General features: G+C 40.2%; 1 protein-coding gene across 1 annotated transcript in view; it reads right to left on the reverse strand.

Moving 5' to 3' along the window:
* Nucleotides 1-22,858, reverse strand: part of LOC139763152 (ionotropic receptor 21a-like) — a 101,586-nt gene that overhangs the window by 72,384 nt on the left and 6,344 nt on the right. The window contains exon 3 of the mRNA XM_071688855.1: nt 3,529-3,794. Coding sequence (XP_071544956.1) covers nt 3,529-3,794 — 266 coding nt within the window. The remainder of the gene's footprint in view (nt 1-3,528; nt 3,795-22,858) is intronic.

Here is a 22,858-nt window from a genome sequence, read left to right on the forward strand (position 1 = left end):
TTACGCACTTTATTTACCTCCTTCCAGAACATCTTTTCATTCTCCCTAAAATTTAATGATACTCTCTCACCCCAACTCTCATACATATTCTTTTTTTTTTTTTTTGCTTTGTCGCTGTCTCCAGCGTTTGCGAGGTAGCGCAAGGAAACAGACGAAAGAAATGGCCCAACCCACCCCCATACACATGTATATACATACGTCCACACACGCAAATATACATACCTACACAGCTTTCCATGGTTTACCCCAGACGCTTCACATGCCTCGATTCAATCCACTGACAGCACGTCAACCCCGGTATACCACATCGCTCCAATTCACTCTATTCCTTGCCCTACTTGCACCCTCCTGCATGTTCAGGCCCCGATCACACAAAATCTTTTTCACTCCATCTTTTGCACCTCCAATTTGGTCTCCCTCTTCTCCTCGTTCCCTCCACCTCCGACACATATATCCTCTTGGTCAATCTTTCCTCACTCATTCTCTCCATGTGCCCACACCATTTTAAAACACCCTCTTCTGCTCTCTCAACCACGCTCTTTTTATTTCCACACATCTCTCTTACCCTTACGTTACTTACTCGATCAAACCACCTCACACCACACATTGTCCTCAAACATCTCATTTCCAGCACATCCATCCTCCTGCGCACAACTCTATCCATAGCCTACGCCTCGCAACCATACAACATTGTTGGAACCACTATTCCTTCAAACATACCCATTTTTGCTTTCCGAGATAATGTTCTCGACTTCCACACATTCTTCAAGGCTCCCAGAATTTTCGCCCCCTCCCCCACCCTATGATCCACTTCCGCTTCCATGGTTCCATCCGCTGCCAGATCCACTCCCAGATATCTAAAACACTTCACTTCCTCCAGTTTTTCTCCATTCAAACTCACCTCCCAATTGTCTTGACCCTCAACCCTACTGTACCTAATAACCTTGCTCTTATTCACATTTACTCTTAACTTTCTTCTTTCACACACTTTACCAAACTCAGTCACCAGCTTCTGCAGTTTCTCACATGAATCAGCCACCGGCGCTGTATCATCAGCGAACAACAACTGACTCACTTCCCAAGCTCTCTCATCCCCAACAGACTTCATACTTGCCCCTCTTTCCAAAACTCTTGCATTCACCTCCCTAACAACCCCATCCATAAACAAATTAAACAACCATGGAGACATCACACACCCCTGCCGCAAAACTACATTCACTGAGAACCAATCACTTTCCTCTCTTCCTACACGTACACATGCCTTACATCCTCGATAAAAACTTTTCACTGCTTCTAACAACTTTCCTCCCACACCATATATTCTTAATACCTTCCACAGAGCATCTCTATCAACTCTATCATATGCCTTCTCCAGATCCATAAATGCTACATACAAATCCATTTGCTTTTCTAAGTATTTCTGAAATACATTCTTCAAAGCAGACACCTGATCCACACATCCTCTACCACTTCTGAAACCTCACTGCTCTTCCCCAATCTGATGCTCTGTACATGCTTTCACCCTCTCAATCAATACCCTCCCATATAATTTACCAGGAATACTCAACAAACTTATACCTCTGTAATTTGAGCACTCACCCTTATCCCCTTTGCCTTTGTACAATGGCACTATGCACGCATTCCGCCAATCCTCAGGCACCTCACCATGAGTCATACATACATTAAATAACCTTACCAACCAGTCAACAATACAGTCACCCCCTTTTTTAATAAATTCCACTGCAATACCATCCAAACCTGCTGCCTTGCCGGCTTTCATCTTCCGCAAAGCTTTTACTACCTCTTCTCTGTTTACCAAATCATTTTCCCTAACCCTCTCACTTTGCACACCACCTCGACCAAAACACCCTATATCTGCCACTCTATCATCAAACACATTCAACAAACCTTCAAAATACTCACTCCATCTCCTTCTCACATCACCACTACTTGTTATCACCTCCCCATTTGCGCCCTTCACTGAAGTTCCCATTTGCTCCCTTGTCTTACGCACTTTATTTACCTCCTTCCAGAACATCTTTTTATTCTCCCTAAAATTTAATGATACTCTCTCACCCCAACTCTCATTTGCCCTTTTTTTCACCTCTTGCACCTTTCTCTTGACCTCCTGTCTCTTTCTTTTATACGTCTCCCACTCAATTGCATTTTTTCCCTGCAAAAATCGTCCAAATGCCTCTCTCTTCTCTTTCACTAATACTCTTACTTCTTCATCCCACCACTCACTACCCTTTCTAATCAACCCACCTCCCACTCTTCTCATGCCACAAGCATCTTTTGCGCAATCCATCACTGATTCCCTTAATACATTCCATTCCTCCCCCACTCCCCTTACTTCCATTGTTCTGACCTTTTTCCATTCTGCATGTATATCTTATATATATATATATATATATATATATATATATATATATATATATATATATATATATATATATATATATATATATATATATATTTTTTTTTTTTTTTTTTTCATACTATTCGCTATTTCCCGCGATAGCGAGGTAGCGTTAAGAACAGAGGACTGGGCCTTTGAGGGAATATCCTCACCTGGACCTCTTCTCTGTTCCTTCTTTTGGAAAAAAAAAAAAAAAAAAAAAAAAAAAACGAGAGGGGAGGATTTCCAGCCCCCCGCTCCCCTCCCTTTTATATATATATATATATATATATATATATATATATATATATATATATATATATAAAATACATATAATATATATATATATAATTTATATATTTATTATTCTTTGAAGCTGTGTCCCGCTTTAGCGACATAGGGCAAGGAAGCAGACAAAAATGGCCCAAACCCACCCACATACATATGTATATGCTTAAACTCCCACACACGCACGTACACATATCTATACATATATTAATATGTTCATATTCATAATTGCTGCATTCATCCAATTCAGTCGCCACCTCGCTACATATGAAGTAGCTTCCCCCCCTCATCCCTAGGTAACGATTGGAAAAGACAACGAAGGCTACATTCGTTCACCTTCCGTCTCTAGCTGTCATATGTAGTTCGCTGAAGCCACAGATTTCTTTCCACATCCAGGCCCCACAAAACATTCCATGTTTTATTCCAGACGCTTCACATGCCCTGGTTCAATCCATTGACAGCACGTCGACCCCGGTATATTATATTGTTCCAATTCACTTTATTCCTTACTCGCTTTCACCCTTTTGCATGTTCAGGCCCGATAGCTCAAAATCTTCTTCACTCCATCCTTCCATCTCCCATATGGTCTCCCACTTCTCCTCGTTCCCTCCACCTCTGACACATATATCTTCTTTGTCAATCTTTCCTCACTCATTCTCTCCATGTGACCAAACCAGCTCAAGACACCATCCTCTGCTCTCTCAACGACACTTTCTTTATTACAACAGATCTTTCTTTATTACCACATGTCAAAAAGCTTTAAAAATGATTTTCTCAAAATGATCCCAACGTTCTGTGGTCGGTAAGTACCTGATGCAAGATTTGTTTGCTGGTGACCTTACCTGTCGACAGTGTTGACGAGTTCCTCCACAGTCTCAGGTCGGGTTGGATACTTGGGCAGTGTGAGCGATGCGGTGAGATTGCCTCGGTAAGCTGTGCCCACGATGAAGGCAAACAACAGCCAGGCTGCTACTAACACACGGTTGGAGCGACTGGTAGAGAGTCGCCCGGTGAAACCCTGGCCCAACAACGTGCCCACCACCTCCTGCACCACAGCTGCGGTAGTCACGCTGCTGCCTCCCTCCCTCCACACACTTGCTTGTCTCAGCTGAACAATGATCAGCATTATAGATCTCATATGAAAAGTCTTATTCAGGGAGGAAGATGATGTTACTGAATTTCATATTTCAAACTGTGCATGTATCAAGATATGATTCAGGATATCTCTGCGATTTTTCTCTGTAAAACGTGTATATGTCATGACTTCTTATTGTGGTCATGTTATTTCTTCATACGGAATTTCCTACCAGGATGTCTTTGGCAGAAGTGTAGCGAGCAGTGTAGAGGGATAAATTGCATGTTTCATGTATAGTTAGACAAGATATTGAGGCCTGAACACTTAGGAGGGAGAGAGTTTTGCACTGAGTAGAAAAAAATTGGATGGATGTGGTATATGGAAGGCGACGTATTTGAAGTGGGCTGAAAGAATTAGTTTGAAACATTCAAGATGAAACATGGCGTAGTGTGCAGGTCATGGCAGTCATGGTTTCCTTATATCATATATGATGGCTAGGAACTGGATGGGCGCAGAATACTCAATTCTTAATTTGTACTTAACTCTTCGTTGCAAAGGCGGGAAAGTTATATAGATATTCTACATATTATACTTGATCGCCGCTACCCGCGTAAGCAAGGGAGTGCCAAAAAACAGACGAAGATTGACCCCTCCACTCTCATACAAAAATATACATATACGCGCACATACACGTGCTTATACATACATAGACATAAATCTAAACATACATATATATACATACACATACACACACAGAGTCACACACACACACACACACACACACACACACATACAGACAGACAGACAGACAGACAGACAGACACACACACACACACACACACACACACACACACATATATATGATAAAGTGTAAGAAAGTAAACTCTAGATTGATATGGGTAAAACAGAAAATGGATGGAGAGAGATGGGTGATTCTTGGTGCATATGCACTTGGGCATGAGAAGAAAGATCATGAGAGGCAAGTGTTTTGGAGCAGCTGAGTGAGTGTGTTAGTAGTTTTGATGCACGAGACCGGGTTATAGTGATGGATGATTTAAATGCAAAGGTGAGTAATGTAGCAGTTGAGGGAATGATTACTGTACATGCGGTGTTCAGTGTTGTAAATGGAAATGGTGAAGAGCTTGTAGATTTATGTGCTGAAAAAGGACTGGTGATATGGGAATACCTGGTTTAAAAAGAGAGATATACATAAGTATACTTATGTAAATAGGAGAGATGGCCAGAGAGCGTTATTAGATTAGACTTTTGGATGTTAATGTGCTGAGAGGTGCAACTGGAGGGATGTCTGATCATTATCTTGTGGAGGCAAAGGTGAAAATTTCTAGAGGTTTTCAGAAAAGAAGAGAGAATGTTGGGGCGAAGAGAGTAGTGGGAGTAAGTGAGCTTGGGAAGGAGACTTGTGTGAGGAAGTACCAGGAGAGATTGAGTACAGAATGGAGAATGGTGAGAACAAAGGACGTATGGGGAATGGGGGAGGAATGGGATGCTATAGGAAAGCAGTGATGGCTTGCGCAAAAGATTCTTGTGGCATGAGAATCGTGGGAGGTAGGCAGATTAGAAAGGGTAGTGAGTGGTGGGATGAAGAAGTCAGATTATTAGTGAAACAGAAGAGAGAGGAATTTGGACAAATTTTGCAGGGAAATAAGGCAAATGAGTGGGAAATGTATAAAAGAAAGGGTCAGGAGGTCAAGACAAAGGTGCAAGAGGTTAAAAAGACGGCAAATGAGGGTTGGGGTGAGAGATTATCATTAAATTTTAGGGAGAATAAAAAGATATTTTGGAGGGAAGTAAATAAAGTGAGTAAGACAAGAGAAGAAATGGGAACATCAGTGAATGGGGCAAATGAGGAGGTGGAAACAAGTAGTGGCGATGTGAGGAGATAGAGTGAGTATTTTGAAGGTTTGTTGAATGTGTTTGATGATACAGTGCCAGATATAGGGTGTTTTAGTCGAGGTGGTAAGCGAATTGAGAGGGTTAGGGAAAATGATTTGGTAGTAAAAGCCTTGCGTAAGATGAAAGCCGGCAAGGCGGCGAGTTTCGAAGGTATTGCAGTGGAATTTATTAAAAACGGGGTTGACTGTATTGTTGACTGGTTGGTAAGGTTATCTAATGTATGTATGACTCATGGAAAGGTGCCTGAGCATCAGATTGGGGAAGAGCAGTGTGGTTTCAGAAGTAGTAGAGGATGTGTGGATCAGGTGTTTGCTTTGAAGAACGTATGTGAGAAATACTTAGAAAAGCAAATGGATTTGTATGTAGCATCTATGGATCTAGAGAAGGTATATCATAGGGTTGATAGAGATGCTCTGTGGAAGGTATTAAGAATATATAGTGTGGGAGGCAAGTTCTTAGAAGCAGTGAAAAGTTTTCATCGATGATGTAAGACATGTGTACGAGTAGGAAGAGAGGAAAGTAATTGGTTCTCAGTGAATGTTGCTTTCCGGCAGGGGTGTATGATGTCTCCATGGTTGTTTAATTTGTTTATGGATGGGGTTGTTTATGGAGGTGAATGCAAGAGTTTTGGAAAGAGGGGCAAGTGTGCAGTCTGTTGTGGATGAGAGAGCTTGGGAAGTGAGTCAGTTGTTGTTCGCTAATGATACAACGCTGATGGCTGATTCGGGTGAGAAACTGTAGAAGCTGGTGGCTGAGTTTAGTAAAGTGTGTGAAAGGAGAAAGCTGAGAGTAAATATGAATAAGATCAAGGTTATTGGGGACTGTAGTGTTGAGGGACAAGTCAATTGGGAGGTAAGTTTGAATGGAGGAAGTGAAGTGTTTTAGATACCTGGGAGTGGATTTGGCAGCGGATGGAACCATGGAAGAGGAAGTGAATCTTAGGGTGGGGAGGGGGTGAAAGTTCTGGGGGCGTCGAAAAATGTGTGGAAGTCCAGAACGTTATCTTGGAAAGAAAAATAGGTATGTTTGAAGGAATAGTGCTTCCAACAATGTTATATGGCTGTGAGGCGTAAGCTATAGATAGAGGTGTTCGGAGGAGGGTGTATGTGCTGGAAATGAGATGTTTGAGGACAATATGTGGTGTGAGGTGGTTTGATCGAGTAAGTAATAAAAGGATAAGAGAGATGTGTGGTAATAAAAGAGTGTGGTTGAGAGAGCAGAAGAGGGTGTTTTGAAATGATTTGGTCACATGGAGAGAATGAGTAATGAAAGATTGACAAAGAAGATATATGTGTCAGAGGTGGAGGGAACGAGAAGTGGGAGACCAAATTGGAGTTGGAAAGATGGAGTGAAAAAGATCTTGAGTGATCGGGGCCTAAACATGCAGGAGGGTGAAAGGCATGCAAGGAATAGAGTGAACTGGAACGATGTGGTATAACGGGGTCGACGTGCTGTCAATGGATTGACCTAGGGCATATGAAGCGTCTGGGGTAAACCATTGAAAGTTTTGTCGGGCCTGGATGTGGAATGGTGCTGTGGCTTCGATGCATTGTACATGACAGCTAGAGATTGAGTGTGAACGAATGAGGCCTTTGTTGTCTTTTCCTGGCACTACCTCGCGCATATATAGGGGGAGGGGTCTATCATTTTATGTTTGGCGGGGTGGTGACGGGAATGAATAAGGGCAAACAGTATAAATTAGGTATGTTTTTTTATTATACTTTGTCGCTGTCTCCCGCGTTTGCGAGGTAGCGCAAGGAAACAGACGAAAGAAATGGCCCAACCCCCACCCATACACATGTATATACATACGTCCACACACGCAAATATACATACCTACACAGCTTTCCATGGTTTACCCCAGACGCTTCACATGCCCTGCTTCAATCCACTGACAGCACGTCAACCCCGGTATACCACATCGCTCCAATTCACTCTATTCCTTGCCCTCCTTTCACCCTCCTGCATGCTCAGGCCCCGATCACACAAAATCTTTTTCACTCCATCTTTCCAATCATCCTCTCCATGTGCCCAAACCACTTCAAAACACCCTCTTCTGCTCTCTCAACCACGCTCTTTTTATTTCCACACATCTCTCTTACCCTTACGTTACTCACTCGATCAAACCACCTCACACCACACATTGTCCTCAAACATCTCATTTCCAGCACATCCATCCTCCTGCGCACAACTCTATCCATAGCCGACTCCTCGCAACCATACAACATTGTTGGAACCACTATTCCTTCAAACATACCCATTTTTGCTTTCCGAGATAATGTTCTCGACTTCCACACATTCTTCAAGGCCCCCAGGATTTTCGCCCCCTCCCCCACCCTATGATCCACTTCCGCTTCCATGGTTCCATCCGCTGCCAGATCCACTCCCAGATATCGAAAACACTTCACTTCCTCCAGTTTTTCTCCATTCAACTCACCTCCCAATTGACTTGACCCTCAACCCTACTGTACCTAATAACCTTGCTCTTATTCACATTTACTCTTAACTTTCTTCTTCCACACACTTTTCCAAACTCAGTCACCAGCTTCTGCAGTTTCTCACATGAATCAGCCACCAGCGCTGTATCATCAGCGAACAACAACTGACTCACTTCCCAAGCTCTCTCATCTCCAACAGACTTCATACTTGCCCCTCTTTCCAAAACTCTTGCATTTACCTCCCTAACAACCCCATCCATAAACAAATTAAACAACCATGGAGACATCACACACCCCTGCCGCAAACCTACATTCACTGAGAACCAATCACTTTCCTCTCTTCCTACACGTACACATGCCTTACATCCTCGATAAAAACTTTTCACTGCTTCTAACAACTTTCCTCCCACACCATATATCCTTAATACCTTCCACAGAGCATCTCTATCAACTCTATCATATGCCTTCTCCAGATCCATAAATGCTACATACAAATCCATTTGCTTTTCTAAGTATTTCTCACATACATTCTTCAAAGCAAACACCTGATCCACACATCCTCTACCACTTCTGAAACCACACTGCTCTTCCCCAATCTGATGCTCTGTACATGCCTTCACCCTCTCAATCAATATCCTCCCATATAATTTACCAGGAATACTCAACAAACTTATACCTCTGTATATATATATATATATATATATATATATATATATATATATATATATATATATATATATATATATATATATATATATATATATGTATGTATATATTTTTTTTTTTCTTTTAAACTATTTGCCATTTCCCGCGTTAGCGAGGTAGCGTTAAGAACAGAGGACTGGGCCTTTTTTGGAATATCCTCACCTGGCCCCCTCTGTTCCTTCTTTTAGAAAATTAAAAAAATAAAAAATGAGAGGGGAGGATTTCCAGCCCCCCGCTCCCTCCCCTTTCAGTCGCCTTCTACGACACGCAGGGAATACGTGGGAAGTATTCTTGATCCCCTATCCCCAGGTATGTATATATATATATATATATATATATATATATATATATATATATATATATATATATATATATATATATATATATATATATTTTTTTTTTTTTATACTTTGTCGCTGTCTCCCACGTTTGCGAGGTAGCGCAAGGAAACAGACGAAAGAAATGGCCCAACCCTCCCCATACACATGTACATACACACGTCCACACACGCAAATATACATACCTACACAGCTTTCCATGGTTTACCCCGGACGCTTCACATGCCTTGATTCAATCCACTGACAGCACGTCAACCCCTGTATACCACATCGCTCCAATTCACTCTATTCCTTGCCCTCCTTTCACCCTCCTGCATGTTCAGGCCCCGATCACACAAAATCCTTTTCACTCCATCTTTCCACCTCCAATTTGGTCTCCCTCTTCTCCTCGTTCCCTCCACCTCCGACACATATATCCTCTTGGTCAATCTTTCCTCACTCATTCTCTCCATGTGCCCAAACCATTTCAAAACACCCTCTTCTGCTCTCTCAACCACGCTCTTTTTATTTCCACACATCTCTCTTACCCTTACGTTACTTACTCGATCAAACCACCTCACACCACACATTGTCCTCAAACATCTCATTTCCAGCACATCCATCCTCCTGCGCACAACTCTATCCATAGCCCACGCCTCGCAACCATACAACATTGTTGGAACTACTATTCCTTCAAACATACCCATTTTTGCTTTCCGGGATAATGTTCTCGACTTCCACACATTTTTCAAGGCTCCCAAAATTTTCGCGTCCTCCCCCACCCTATGATCCACTTCCGCTTCCATGGTTCCATCCGCTGACAGATCCACTCCCAGATATCTAAAACACTTCACTTCCTCCAGTTTTTCTCCATTCAAACTCACCTCCCAATTGACTTGACCCTCAACCCTACTGTACCTAATAACCTTGCTCTTATTCACATTTACTCTTAACTTTCTTCTTCCACACACTTTACCAAACTCCGTCACCAGCTTCTGCAGTTTCTCACATGAATCCGCCACCAGCGCTGTATCATCAGCGAACAACAACTGACTCACTTCCCAAGCTCTCTCATCCCCAACAGACTTCATACTTGCCCCTCTTTCCAAGACTCTTGCATTTACCTCCCTAACAACCCCATCCATAAACAAATTAAACAACCATGGAGACATCACACACCCCTGCCGCAAACCTATATTCACTGAGAACCAATCACTTTCCTCTCTTCCTACACGTACACATGCCTTACATCCTCGATAAAAACTTTTCACTGCTTCTAACAACTTTCCTCCCACACCATATATTCTTAATACCTTCCAGAGAGCATCTCTATCAACTCTATCATATGCCTTCTCCAGATCCATAAATGCTACATACAAATCCATTTGCTTTTCTAAGTATTTCTCACATACATTCTTCAAAGCAAACACCTGATCCACACATCCTCTACCACTTCTGAAACCACACTGCTCTTCCCCAATCTGATGCTCTGTACATGCCTTCACCCTCTCAATCAATACCCTCCCATATAATTTACCAGGAATACTCAACAAACTTATACCTCTGTAATTTGAGCACTCACTCTTATCACCTTTGCCTTTGTACAATGGCACTATGCACGCATTCCGCCAATCCTCAGGCACCTCACCATGAGTCATACATACATTAAATAACCTTACCAACCAGTCAACAATACAGTCACCCCCTTTTTTAATAAATTCCACTGCAATACCATCCAAACCTGCTGCCTTGCCGGCTTTCATCTTCCGCAAAGCTTTTACTACCTCTTCTCTGTTTACCAAATCATTTTCCCTAACCCTCTCACTTTGCACACCACCTCGACCCAAACACCCTATATCTGCCACTCTGTCATCAGACACATTCAACAAACCTTCAAAATACTCATTCCATCTCCTTCTCACATCACCACTACTTGTTATCACCTCCCCATTTACGCCCTTCACTGAAGTTCCCATTTGCTCCCTTGTCTTACGCACCCTATTTACCTCCTTCCAGAACATCTTTTTATTCTCCCTAAAATTTACTGATAGTCTCTCACCCCAACTCTCATTTGCCCTTTTTTTTCACCTCTTGCACCTTTCTCTTGACCTCCTGTCTCTTTCTTTTATACTTCTCCCACTCAATTGCATTTTTTCCCTGCAAAAATCGTCCAAATGCCTCTCTCTTCTCTTTCACTAATACTCTTACTTCTTCATTCCACCACTCACTACCCTTTCTAAACAGCCCGCCTCCCACTCTTCTCATGCCACAAGCATCTTTTGCGCAATCCATCACTGATTCCCTAAATACATCCCATTCCTCCCCCACTCCCCTTACTTCCATTGTTCTCACCTTTTTCCATTCTGTACACAGTCTCTCCTGATACTTCTTCACACAGGTCTCCTTCCCAAGCTCACTTACTCTCACCACCTTCTTCACCCCAACATTCACTCTTCTTTTCTGAAAACCCATACTAATCTTCACCTTAGCCTCCACAAGATAATAATCAGACATCCCTCCAGTTGCACCTCTCAGCACATTGACACCCAAAAGTCTCTCTTTCGCACGCCTGTCAATTAACACGTAATCCAATAACGCTCTCTGGCCATCTCTCCTACTTACATAAGTATACTTATGTATATCTCGCTTTTTAAACCAGGTATTACCAATCATCAGTCCTTTTTCAGCACATAAATCTACAAGCTCTTCACCATTTCCATTTACAACACTGAACACCCCATGCATACCAATTATTCCCTCAACTGCCACATTACTCACCTTTACATTCAAATCACCCATCACTATAACCCGGTCTCGTGCATCAAAACCGCTAACACACTCATTTAGCTGCTCCCAAAACACTAGCCTCTCATGATCTTTCTTCTCATGCCCAGGTGCATATGCACCAATAATCACCCACCTCTCTCCATCAACTTTCAATTTTACCCATATTAATCGAGAATTTACTTTCTTACATTCTATCACATACTCCCACAACTCCTGTTTCAGGAGTATTGCTACTCCTTCCCTTGCTCTTGTCCTCTCACTAACCCCTGACTTCACTCCCCAGACATTTCCAAACCACTCTTCCCCTTTACCCTTGAGCTTCGTTTCACTCAGAGCCAAAACATCCAGGTTCCTTTCCTCAAACATACTACCTATCTCTCCTTTTTTCACATCTTGGTTACATCCACACACATTTAGGCACCCCACTCTGAGCCTTCGAGGAGGATGAGCACTCCCCGCGTGACTCCTTCTTCTGTTTCCCATATATATATATATATATATATATATATATATATATATGCTCTGTGGAAGGTAATAAGATAATATGGGGTGGGGGCAAGTTACTAGAGGCAATGAAAAGTTTTTATGTATTTATATATATATATATATATATATATATATATATATATATATATATATATATAAATACATAAAAACTTTTCATTGCCTCTAGTAACTTGCCTCCCACCCCATATTATCTTATTACCTTCCACAGAGCATCTCTATCAACTTTATCATATGCCATCTCCAGATCTATAAATGCTGCATACAAATTCATTTTCTTTTCTAAGTATTTCTCAAATACATTCTTCAAAGCAAAAACCTGATCTACACATCCTCTACTACTTCTGAAACCTCACTGCTCTTCCCCAGTCTGATGCTCTGTACATGGTTTCACCCTCTCAATCAATACCCTCCCACATAATTTCCCAGGAATAATCAACAAACCTATATCTCTGTAATTTGAGCACTCACCTTTATCCTTTTTGCCTTTGTACAATGGCCCGATGCAGGCATTCCGCCAATCCTCATTCACCTCACCATGAGTCATACATACGTTAAATATCCTTACCTACCAGTTAACAACACAGTCACTCCACTCCCTTTTTTAATAAATTCCACAGCAATACCATCCAAACCCGCTGCATTGTCGGCTTTCATCTTCCGTTAAACTTTTACTACCTCTTCTCTGTTTTCCAAATCATTCTTCCTCTCACTTCGCACACCACTTCGACCAAAACCCCCTATATCTGCCACTCTATGATCTAACACATTCAACAAGCCTTCAAAATACTCAGTCCATCTCCTTCTCACATCACCACTACTTGTCATTACCTTCCCATTAGCCCCCTTTACCGATGTTCCCATTTGTTTTCATGTCTTACGCACTTTATTTACCCCCCTTTCCAAAACATATTTTTATTCTCCCTAAGATTTAATGATACACTCTCACCCTAACTATCATTTGCCCTCTTTTTCACGTCTTGCACCTTTCTCTTGATCTCCTGCCTCTTCCTTTTATACATCTCCCAGTCATTTTCACTTTTCTCTGCAAAACTCGTCGAAATACCTCTCCCTTCTCTTTCACTAATAATCTTTCCTCTTCATCCCACCACTCACTACCGTTTCCAACCTGCCCACCTTCCACACTTCTTGTGCCCCAAACATCTTTTTCGCAAGCCATCACTGCTTCCCTAAATACATCCCATTCCTCTCCCACTCCCCTTACGTCCTTTGGTTTCACCTTTTTCCATTCTGCACTAAGTCTCTCCTGTTACTTCCTCACATAAGTCTTCTTTCCAAACTCACTTACTCTCACCATTCTATTCACCCCAACATTCTCTCTTCTTTTCTGAAAACCTCTGCAAATCTTTATCTTTGCCTCCACAAGATAATCAGACATCCCTCTAGTTACGCCTCTCAACATATCAACATCCAAAAGTCTCTCTTTCACGCGCCTATCAATTAACATGTAATCCAATAACGCAAATTTATACTTGCTGCCTTCATTCTCTCCTGGCACCACCTCGCCCCCCAGCAACGCCACGCCCTGTGAGAGCGAAATAGCGCCAGGAAACAGACGACGAAAGGCCTCATCTTCTCATGTCCATTCTCTTTCTGTCATGTGAAAAGCACTAAATCACAGTTCCCTTTCCACATTCAGGCCCAACAGACCTGTCCATACTTTACCCCAGAAGTTTTACATGCTCTGCTTCTGTCCAGTATACCACATCGTTCCAGGTCACTCCATTCCGTGCACGTCTTTTTACCTCCTGTATGTTCAGGCACCGTTTACTCAAAATTATTTTCCCTCTATACTTCCACCTTCAATTTGGTCTCGCGCTTTTCCTACTTCCCTTCACCTCTGACAAATACATCCTCTTTATCAATCTTTCCTCATCCATTCTGTTGATATATCCAAATCATTTCAACACTCCTTCTTTTGCTCTCTCAACCACACACTTTTTATTACCACACATCTCTCTTACCCTCACATTACTTATTCGATCAATCCACCACGCACCATACATTCCCCTAAAACATTTCATTACCAATACATCCACCCTCGTTCGCACAACCCTATGTATAGCCCATGAGTCGCAACCGTACAACATTGTTGGAACCACTATTCCTTCAAACATACCCATTTTTGCTTTTCAAGAAAACGGTCTCTCCTTCCACACATTCTTCATCGCTCCCAGAACCTTCGACCCCTCCCCCACCCTGTGACTCACTTCCACTTTTATGGTTCCATTCACTGCCAAGTGTACTTCAAATATCTAACTCACTTTACATTCTCCAATTTTTCTCCATTCAACCTTACATCCTAACTAACTTGTCCCTCTACCCTGCTAAGCATGATAGTCTTATATTTATTCATATTTACTCCCAACTTTTTCCTTTCATACATTTTCCAAACTCATTCACCAACTACTGCAATTTCCCACTCGAATGTTCCATTGGTGCTGTATCATCAGCGAATAATACCTACTCACTTCCCAAGCCCTTGCATTCCCGTCAGATTGCATACTTGCACGTTTCTCCAAAACTCTTCCATTCACCTCCCTAACCACTCCATCCATAAGCAAATTCAACAACCATGGGGACATCAAAAACCCTTGCCGCAGACCAATCACTCTCTTCTCTTCCTACTCGTTCACATTCTTTCCACCGTTTATAAAAGCAATTTGACATAGAAATATAAATTGTTATAATCATTATTATCATTATCATCATTATTATTATTATCATCATCATCTTAATCGTTGATAATGTTTGTAATAATAACATAGTAATGGTAATAATGATATAATGAAAACAAAAATGATAATAATAATAATAATAATAATAATAATAATAATAATAATAATAATAATAATAATAATGATAATAATAATAATAATAATAATAATAATAATAATAATAATAATGATAATAATAATTACAATAATAATAATAATGATAATAATAATAATAATAATAATAATAATAATAATAATAATAATATTATTATTATTATTATCTTTATTATACTTTGTCGCTGTCTCCCGCGTTTGCGAGGTAGCGCAAGGAAACAGACGAAAGAAATGGCCCAACCCCCCCCATACACATGTATATACATACGTCCACACACGCAAATGTACATACCTACACAGCTTTCCATGGTTTACCCCAGACGCTTCACATGCCTTGATTCAATCCACTGACAGCACGTCAACCCCGGTATACCACATCGCTCCAATTCACTCTATTCCTTGCCCTCCTTTCACCCTCCTGCATGTTCAGGCCCCGATCACACAAAATCATTTTCACTCCATCTTTCCACCTCCAATTTGGTCTCCCTCTTCTCCTCGTTCCCTCCACCTCCGACACATATATCCTCTTGGTCAATCTTTCCTCACTCATTCTCTCCATGTGCCCAAACCACTTCAAAACACCCTCTTCTGCTCTCTCAACCACGCTCTTTTTATTTCCACACATCTCTCTTACACTTACGTTACTCACTCGATCAAACCACCTCACACCACACATTGTCCTCAAACATCTCATTTCCAGCACATCCATCCTCCTGCGCACAACTCTATCCATAGCCCACGCCTCGCAACCATACAACATTGTTGGAACCACTATTCCTTCAAACATACCCATTTTTGCTTTCCGAGATAATGTTCTCGACTTCCACACATTCTTCAAGGCCCCCAGAATTTTCGCCCCCTCCCCCACCCTATGATCCACTTCCGCTTCCATGGTTCCATCCGCTGCCAGATCCACTCCCAGATATCTAAAACACTAGCAATAATAATAATGATAATAATATTAATAATAATAATAATAATAATAATAATAATAATAATAATAATAATAATGATAATGATAATAATAATGATAATAATAATGATAATAATAATAATAATAATAATGATAATAATAATAATAATAACAAAAATAATAGTAATAATAATGATAACAATAATAATAATAATAATAATGATAATAATAATAATAATAATAATAATAATAATAATAATAATAATAATAATAATAATAATTAAGATAATGTTGATATATGTGTCGGAGGTGGAGGGAACGAGGAGAAGAGGGAGACCACATTGGAGGTGGAAAGATGGAGTGAAGAGGATTTTGTGTGATCGGGGCCTGAACATGCAGGAGGGTGAAAGGAGGGCAAGGAATAGAGTGAATTGGAGCGATGTGGTATACAGGGGTTGACGTGCTGTCAGTGGATTGAATCAAGGCATGTGAAGCGTCCGGGGTAAACCATGGAAAGCTGTGTAGGTATGTATATTTGCGTGTGTGGACGTGTGTATGTACATGTGTATGGGGAGGGTTGGGCCATTTCTTTCGTCTGTTTCCTTGCGCTACCTCGCAAACGCGGGAGACAGCGACAAAGTATAAAAAAAAAAAAAAAAAATATATATATATATATATATATATATGTATATATATATATATATATATATATATATATATATATATATACATTATCCCTGGGGATAGGGGAGAAAGAATACTTCCCACGTATTCCCTGCGTGTCGTAGAAGGCGACTAAAAGGGAAGGGAGCGGGGGGCTGGAAATCCTCCCCTCTCGTTTTTTTTTTTTAATTTTCCAAAAGAAGGAACAGAGAAGGGGGCCAGGTGAGGATATTCCCTCAAAGGCCCAGTCCTCTGTTCTTAACGCTACCTCGCTATCGCGGGAAATGGCGAATAGTATGAAAAAAAAAAAAAAAAAAAATGTTAATAATAATAATAATAATAATAATAATAATAATAATAATAATAATAATAATGATAATAATAATAATAATATAATAATAATAATAATAATAATAATAATAATAATAATAATAATAATAATAATAATAATAATAATAATGATAATAATAAAGATAATATTAATAATGATAATGATAATAATAATAATAATAATAATAATAATGATAATAATAATAATAATAATAATAATAATAATAATTATAATAATAATAATAATTATAACAGCAACAGTGAATCCAGTAACAGAAGATAATTCAGGCGAAACAGTAAGAGTAACAGCACCTGGTAACTAAGAATCAACAGTAAGACTAACAACAATAGGAAACAGAACCAACAATGAATTCAACAACAACAGCGTTTGGTTCATCTGGCCTCCGTCTGCGCCACACTGCACTGAACCAAGTGGCCATTAAAACTTGCGAGTTTGGCCGAGAGATCGTCAATCACACAAAGGACCATCAAGCGAGTGAGCAGCTGCGCGTTGGACAACAGTATAACAGGAGCCGCCAGGTGACAGCCGAAGACTGACTCCAAATTCCTGCAACGGGAAGTCAGCACCACAAGTAAAGCATCCTCCGCGAAGGCTCAGAGTGGGGTGCCTAAATGTGTGTGGATGTAACCAAGATGTGAAGACCCTTACTGGGAAAAACAATCACTCTTGAAGTAGAGCCTTCAGACACAATTGAAAATGTGAAGGAAAATAGTGAAATTGAAGAAAAATGTAGCTTAGACATTGAAGCCTATTGATAGAGTGGTTAAATTGATGAGAACTGCTATTGACGTTTGTGTAAATAAATTATACATTTCCTTTTTTCCATAGCCAGAGGTTGAACCATTGTGTGACATTCTTTTTTTTCATTCATTTCAAGCTAGAAGTTTCAGTTTTCTAAATTGTTTCTTACATTTTTCACATGTATATATATGTATGTGTGTGTGTGTCTATATGTGCGTATGTATGTGTATGTGTGTGTATGTGTATATGTATATATATATATTTATATTATCCCTGGGGATAGGGGTGAAAGAATACTTCCCACGTATTCCTCGCGTGTCGTAGAGGGCGACTAGAGGGGGCGGGGGCGGGGGGCCGGAAATCCTCCCCTCCTTGTATTAACTTTCTAAAATGGGAAACAGAAGAAGGAGTCACGCGGGGAGTGCTCATCCTCCTCGAAGGCTCAGAGTGGGGTGCCTAAATGTGTGTGGATGTAACCAAGATGTGAAAAAAGGAGAGATAGGTAGTATGTTTGAGGAAAGGAACCTGGATGTTTTGGCTCTGAGTGAAACGAAGCTCAAGGGTAAAGGGGAAGAGTGGTTTGGGAATGTCTTGGGAGTAAAGTCAGGGGTTAGTGAGAGGACAAGAGCAAGGGAAGGAGTAGCAATACTCCTGAAACAGGAGTTGTGGGAGTATGTGATAGAGTGTAAGAAAGTAAATTCTCGATTGATATGGGTAAAACTGAAAGTTGATGGAGAGAGGTGGGTGATTATTGGTGCTTATGCGCCTGGGCATGAGAAGAAAGATCAAGAGAGGCAAGTGTTTTGGGAGCAGATGAATGAGTGTGTTAGTGGTTTTGATGCACGAGACCGGGTTATAGTGATGGGTGATTTGAATGCAAAGGTGAGTAATGTGGCAGTTGAGGGAATAATTGGTATACATGGGGTGTTCAGTGTTGTAAATGGAAATGGTGAAGAGCTTGTAGATTTATGTGCTGAAAAAGGACTGATGATTGGGAATACCTGGTTTAAAAAGCGAGATATGCATAAGTATATTTATGTAAGTAGGAGAGATGGCCAGAGAGCGTTATTGGATTACGTGTTAATTGACAGGCGTGCGAAAGAGAGACTTTTGGATGTTAATGTGCTGAGAGGTGCAACTGGAGGGATGTCTGATCATTATCTTGTGGAGGCTAAGGTGAACATTTGTATGGGTTTTCAGAAAAGAAGAGTGAATGTTGGGGTGAAGAGGGTGGTGAGAGTAAGTGAGCTTGAGAAGGAGACCTGTGTGAGGGAGTACCAGGAGAGACTGAGTACAGAATGGAAAAAGGTGAGAACAATGGAAGTAAAGGGAGTGGGGGAGGAATGGGATGTATTTAGGAAATCAGTGATGGATTGCGCAAAAGATGCTTGTGGCATGAGAAGAGTGGGAGGTGGGTTGATTAGAAAGGGTAGTGAGTGGTGGGATGAAGAAGTAAGAGTATTAGTGAAAGAGAAGAGAGAGGCATTTGGACGATTTTTGCAGGGAAAAAATGCAATTGAGTGGGAGATGTATAAAAGAAAGAGACAGGAGGTCAAGAGAAAGGTGCAAGAGGTGAAAAAAAGGGCAAATGAGAGATGGGGTGAGAGAGTATCATTAAATTTTAGGGAGAATAAAAAGATGTTCTGGAAGGAGGTAAATAAAGTGCGTAAGACAAGGGAGCAAATGGGAACTTCAGTGAAGGGCGCAAATGGGGAGGTGAAAACAAGTAGTGGTGATGTGAGAAGGAGATGGAGTGAGTATTTCGAAGGTTTGTTGAATGTGTTTGATGATAGAGTGGCAGATATAGGGTGTTTTGGTCGAGGTGGTGTGCAAAGTGAGAGGGTTAGGGAAAATGGTTTGGTAAACAGAGAAGAGGTAGTAAAAGCTTTGCGGAAGATGAAAGCCGGCAAGGCAGCAGGTTTGGATGGTATTGCAGTGGAATTTATTAAAAAAGGGGGTGAATGTATTGTTGACTGGTTGGTAAGGTTATTTAATGTATGTATGACTCATGGTGAGGTGCCTGAGGATTGGCGGAATGCGTGCATAGTGCCATTGTACAAAGGCAAACGGGATAAGAGTGAGTGCTCAAATTACAGAGGTATAAGTTTGTTGAGTATTCCTGATAAATTATATGGGAGGGTATTAATTGAGAGGGTGAAGGCATGTACAGAGCATCAGATTGGGGAAGAGCAGTGTGGTTTCAGAAGTGGTAGAGGATGTGTGGATCAGGTGTTTGCTTTGAAGAATGTATGTGAGAAATACTTAGAAAAGCAAATGGATTTGTATGTAGCATTTATGGATCTGGAGAAAGCATATGATAGAGTTGATAGAGATGCTCTGTGGAAGGTATTAAGAATATATGGTGAGGGAGGAAAGTTGTTAGAAGCATTGAAAAGTTTTTATCGAGGATGTAAGGCATGTGTACGTGTAGGAAGAGAGGAAAGTGATTGGTTCTCAGTGAATGTAGGTTTGCGGCAGGGGTGTGTGATGTCTCCATGGTTGTTTAATTTGTTTATGGATGGGGTTGTTAGGGAGGTAAATGCAAGAGTTTTGGAAAGAGGGGCAAGTATGAAGTCTGTTGGGGATGAGATAGCTTGGGAAGTGAGTCAGTTGTTGTTCGCTGATGACACAGCGCTGGTGGCTGATTCATGTGTGAAACTGCAGAAGCTGGTGACTGAGTTTGGTAAAGTGTGTATAAGAAGAAAGTTAAGAGTAAATGTGAATAAGAGCAAAGTTATTAGGTACAGTAGGGTTGATGGTCAAGTCAATTGGGAGGTGAGTTTGAATGGAGTAAACTGGAGGAAGTGAAGTGTTTTAGATATCTAGGAGTGGATATGGCAGCGGATGGAACCATGGAAGCGGAAGTGGATCATAGGGTGGGGGAGGGGGCGAAAATTCTGGGGGCCTTGAAGAATGTGTGGAAGTCGAGAACATTATCTCGGAAAGCAAAAATGGGTATGTTTGAAGGAATAGTGGTTCCAACAATGTTGTATGGTTGCGAGGCGTGGGCTGTGGATAGAGTTGTGCGCAGGAGGATGGATGTGCTGGAAATGAGATGTTTGAGGACAATGTGTGGTGTGAGGTGGTTTGATCGAGTGAGTAACGTAAGGGTAAGAGAGATGTGTGGAAATAAAAAGAGCGTGGTTGAGAGAGCAGAAGAGGGTGTTTTGAAGTGGTTTGGGCACATGGAGAGGATGAGTGAGGAAAGATTGACCAAGAGGATATATGTGTCGGAGGTGGAGGGAACAAGGAGAAGAGGGAGACCAAATTGGAGGTGGGAAGATGGAGTGAAAAAGATTTTGTGTGATCGGGGCCTGAACATGCAGGAGGGTGAAAGGAGGGCAAGGAATAGAGTGAATTGGAGCGATGTGGTATACCGGGGCTGACGTGCTGTCAGTGGATTGAATCAAGGCATGTGAAGCGTCTGGGGTAAAGCATGGAAAGCTGTGTTGGTATGTATATTTGCGTGTGTGAACGTATGTATATACATGTGTATGGGGGGGGGGGGGTTGGGCCATTTCTTTCGTCTGTTTCCTTGCGCTACCTCGCAAACGCGGGAGACAGCGACAAAGTATAAAAAAAAAAAATAAGAATGATAATAATAATAGCAATACTACTACTACTAATAATAGTAATAATAATAATAATGATAATAACTATAATAATAATAATAATGATAATAATAATAATAATAATAATAATAATAATAGTGATGATGATAATGATAATAATAATAATAATAATAATAATAATAATAATAATGATGATAATAGTATAATAATAATAATAATAATAATAATAATAATAATAATAATAATAAAGATAATATTAATAATGATAATGATAATAATAATAATAATAATAATAATAATAATAATAATAATAATAATAATAATAATAATGATAATAATAATAATAATAATAATAATAATAATAATAATAATAATAATAATAATAATAATAATAGTAATAATAATAATGATAATGATAATAAAAATATAATGATAATAATAATAATAATGATAATAATAATGATAATAACAATAGTAATAATAATAATAATAACAATAATAATAATAATAATAATAATAATAATAATAATAATAATAATAATAATAATAATAATAATAATAATAGTAATAATGATAATAATAATAATAATAATAATGATAATGATAATGATAGCAATAATAGTAATGATAACAATAATGATTTGGTAAACAGAGAAGAGGTAGTAAAAGCTTTGCGGAAGATGAAAGCCGGCAAGGCAGCAGGTTTGGATGGTATTGCAGTGGAATTTATTAAAAAAGGGGGTGACTGTATTGTTGACTGGTTGGTAAGGTTATTTAATGTATGTATGACTCATGGTGAGGTGCCTGAGGATTGGCGGAATGCGTGCATAGTGCCATTGTACAAAGGCAAACGGGATAAGAGTGAGTGCTCAAATTACAGAGGTATAAGTTTGTTGAGTATTCCTGGTAAATTATATGGGAGGGTATTGATTGAGAGGGTGAAGGCATGTACAGAGCATCAGATTGGGGAAGAGCAGTGTGGTTTCAGAAGTGGTAGAGGATGTGTGGATCAGGTGTTTGCTTTGAAGAATGTATGTGAGAAATACTTAGAAAAGCAAATGGATTTGTATGTAGCATTTATGGATCTGGAGAAGGCATATGATAGAGTTGATAGAGATGCTCTGTGGAAGGTATTAAGAATATATGGTGTGGGAGGCAAGTTGTTAGAAGCAGTGAAAAGTTTTTATCGAGGATGTAAGGCATGTGTACGTGTAGGAAGAGAGGAAAGTGATTGGTTCTCAGTGAATGTAGGTTTGCGGCAGGGGTGTGTGATGTCTCCATGGTTGTTTAATTTGTTTATGGATGGGGTTGTTAGGGAGGTAAATGCAAGAGTCTTGGA

Source organism: Panulirus ornatus, chromosome 46 (genome assembly GCF_036320965.1).
Source record: "Panulirus ornatus isolate Po-2019 chromosome 46, ASM3632096v1, whole genome shotgun sequence".
In the NCBI taxonomy this organism is placed as follows: Eukaryota; Metazoa; Arthropoda; class Malacostraca; order Decapoda; family Palinuridae; genus Panulirus; species Panulirus ornatus.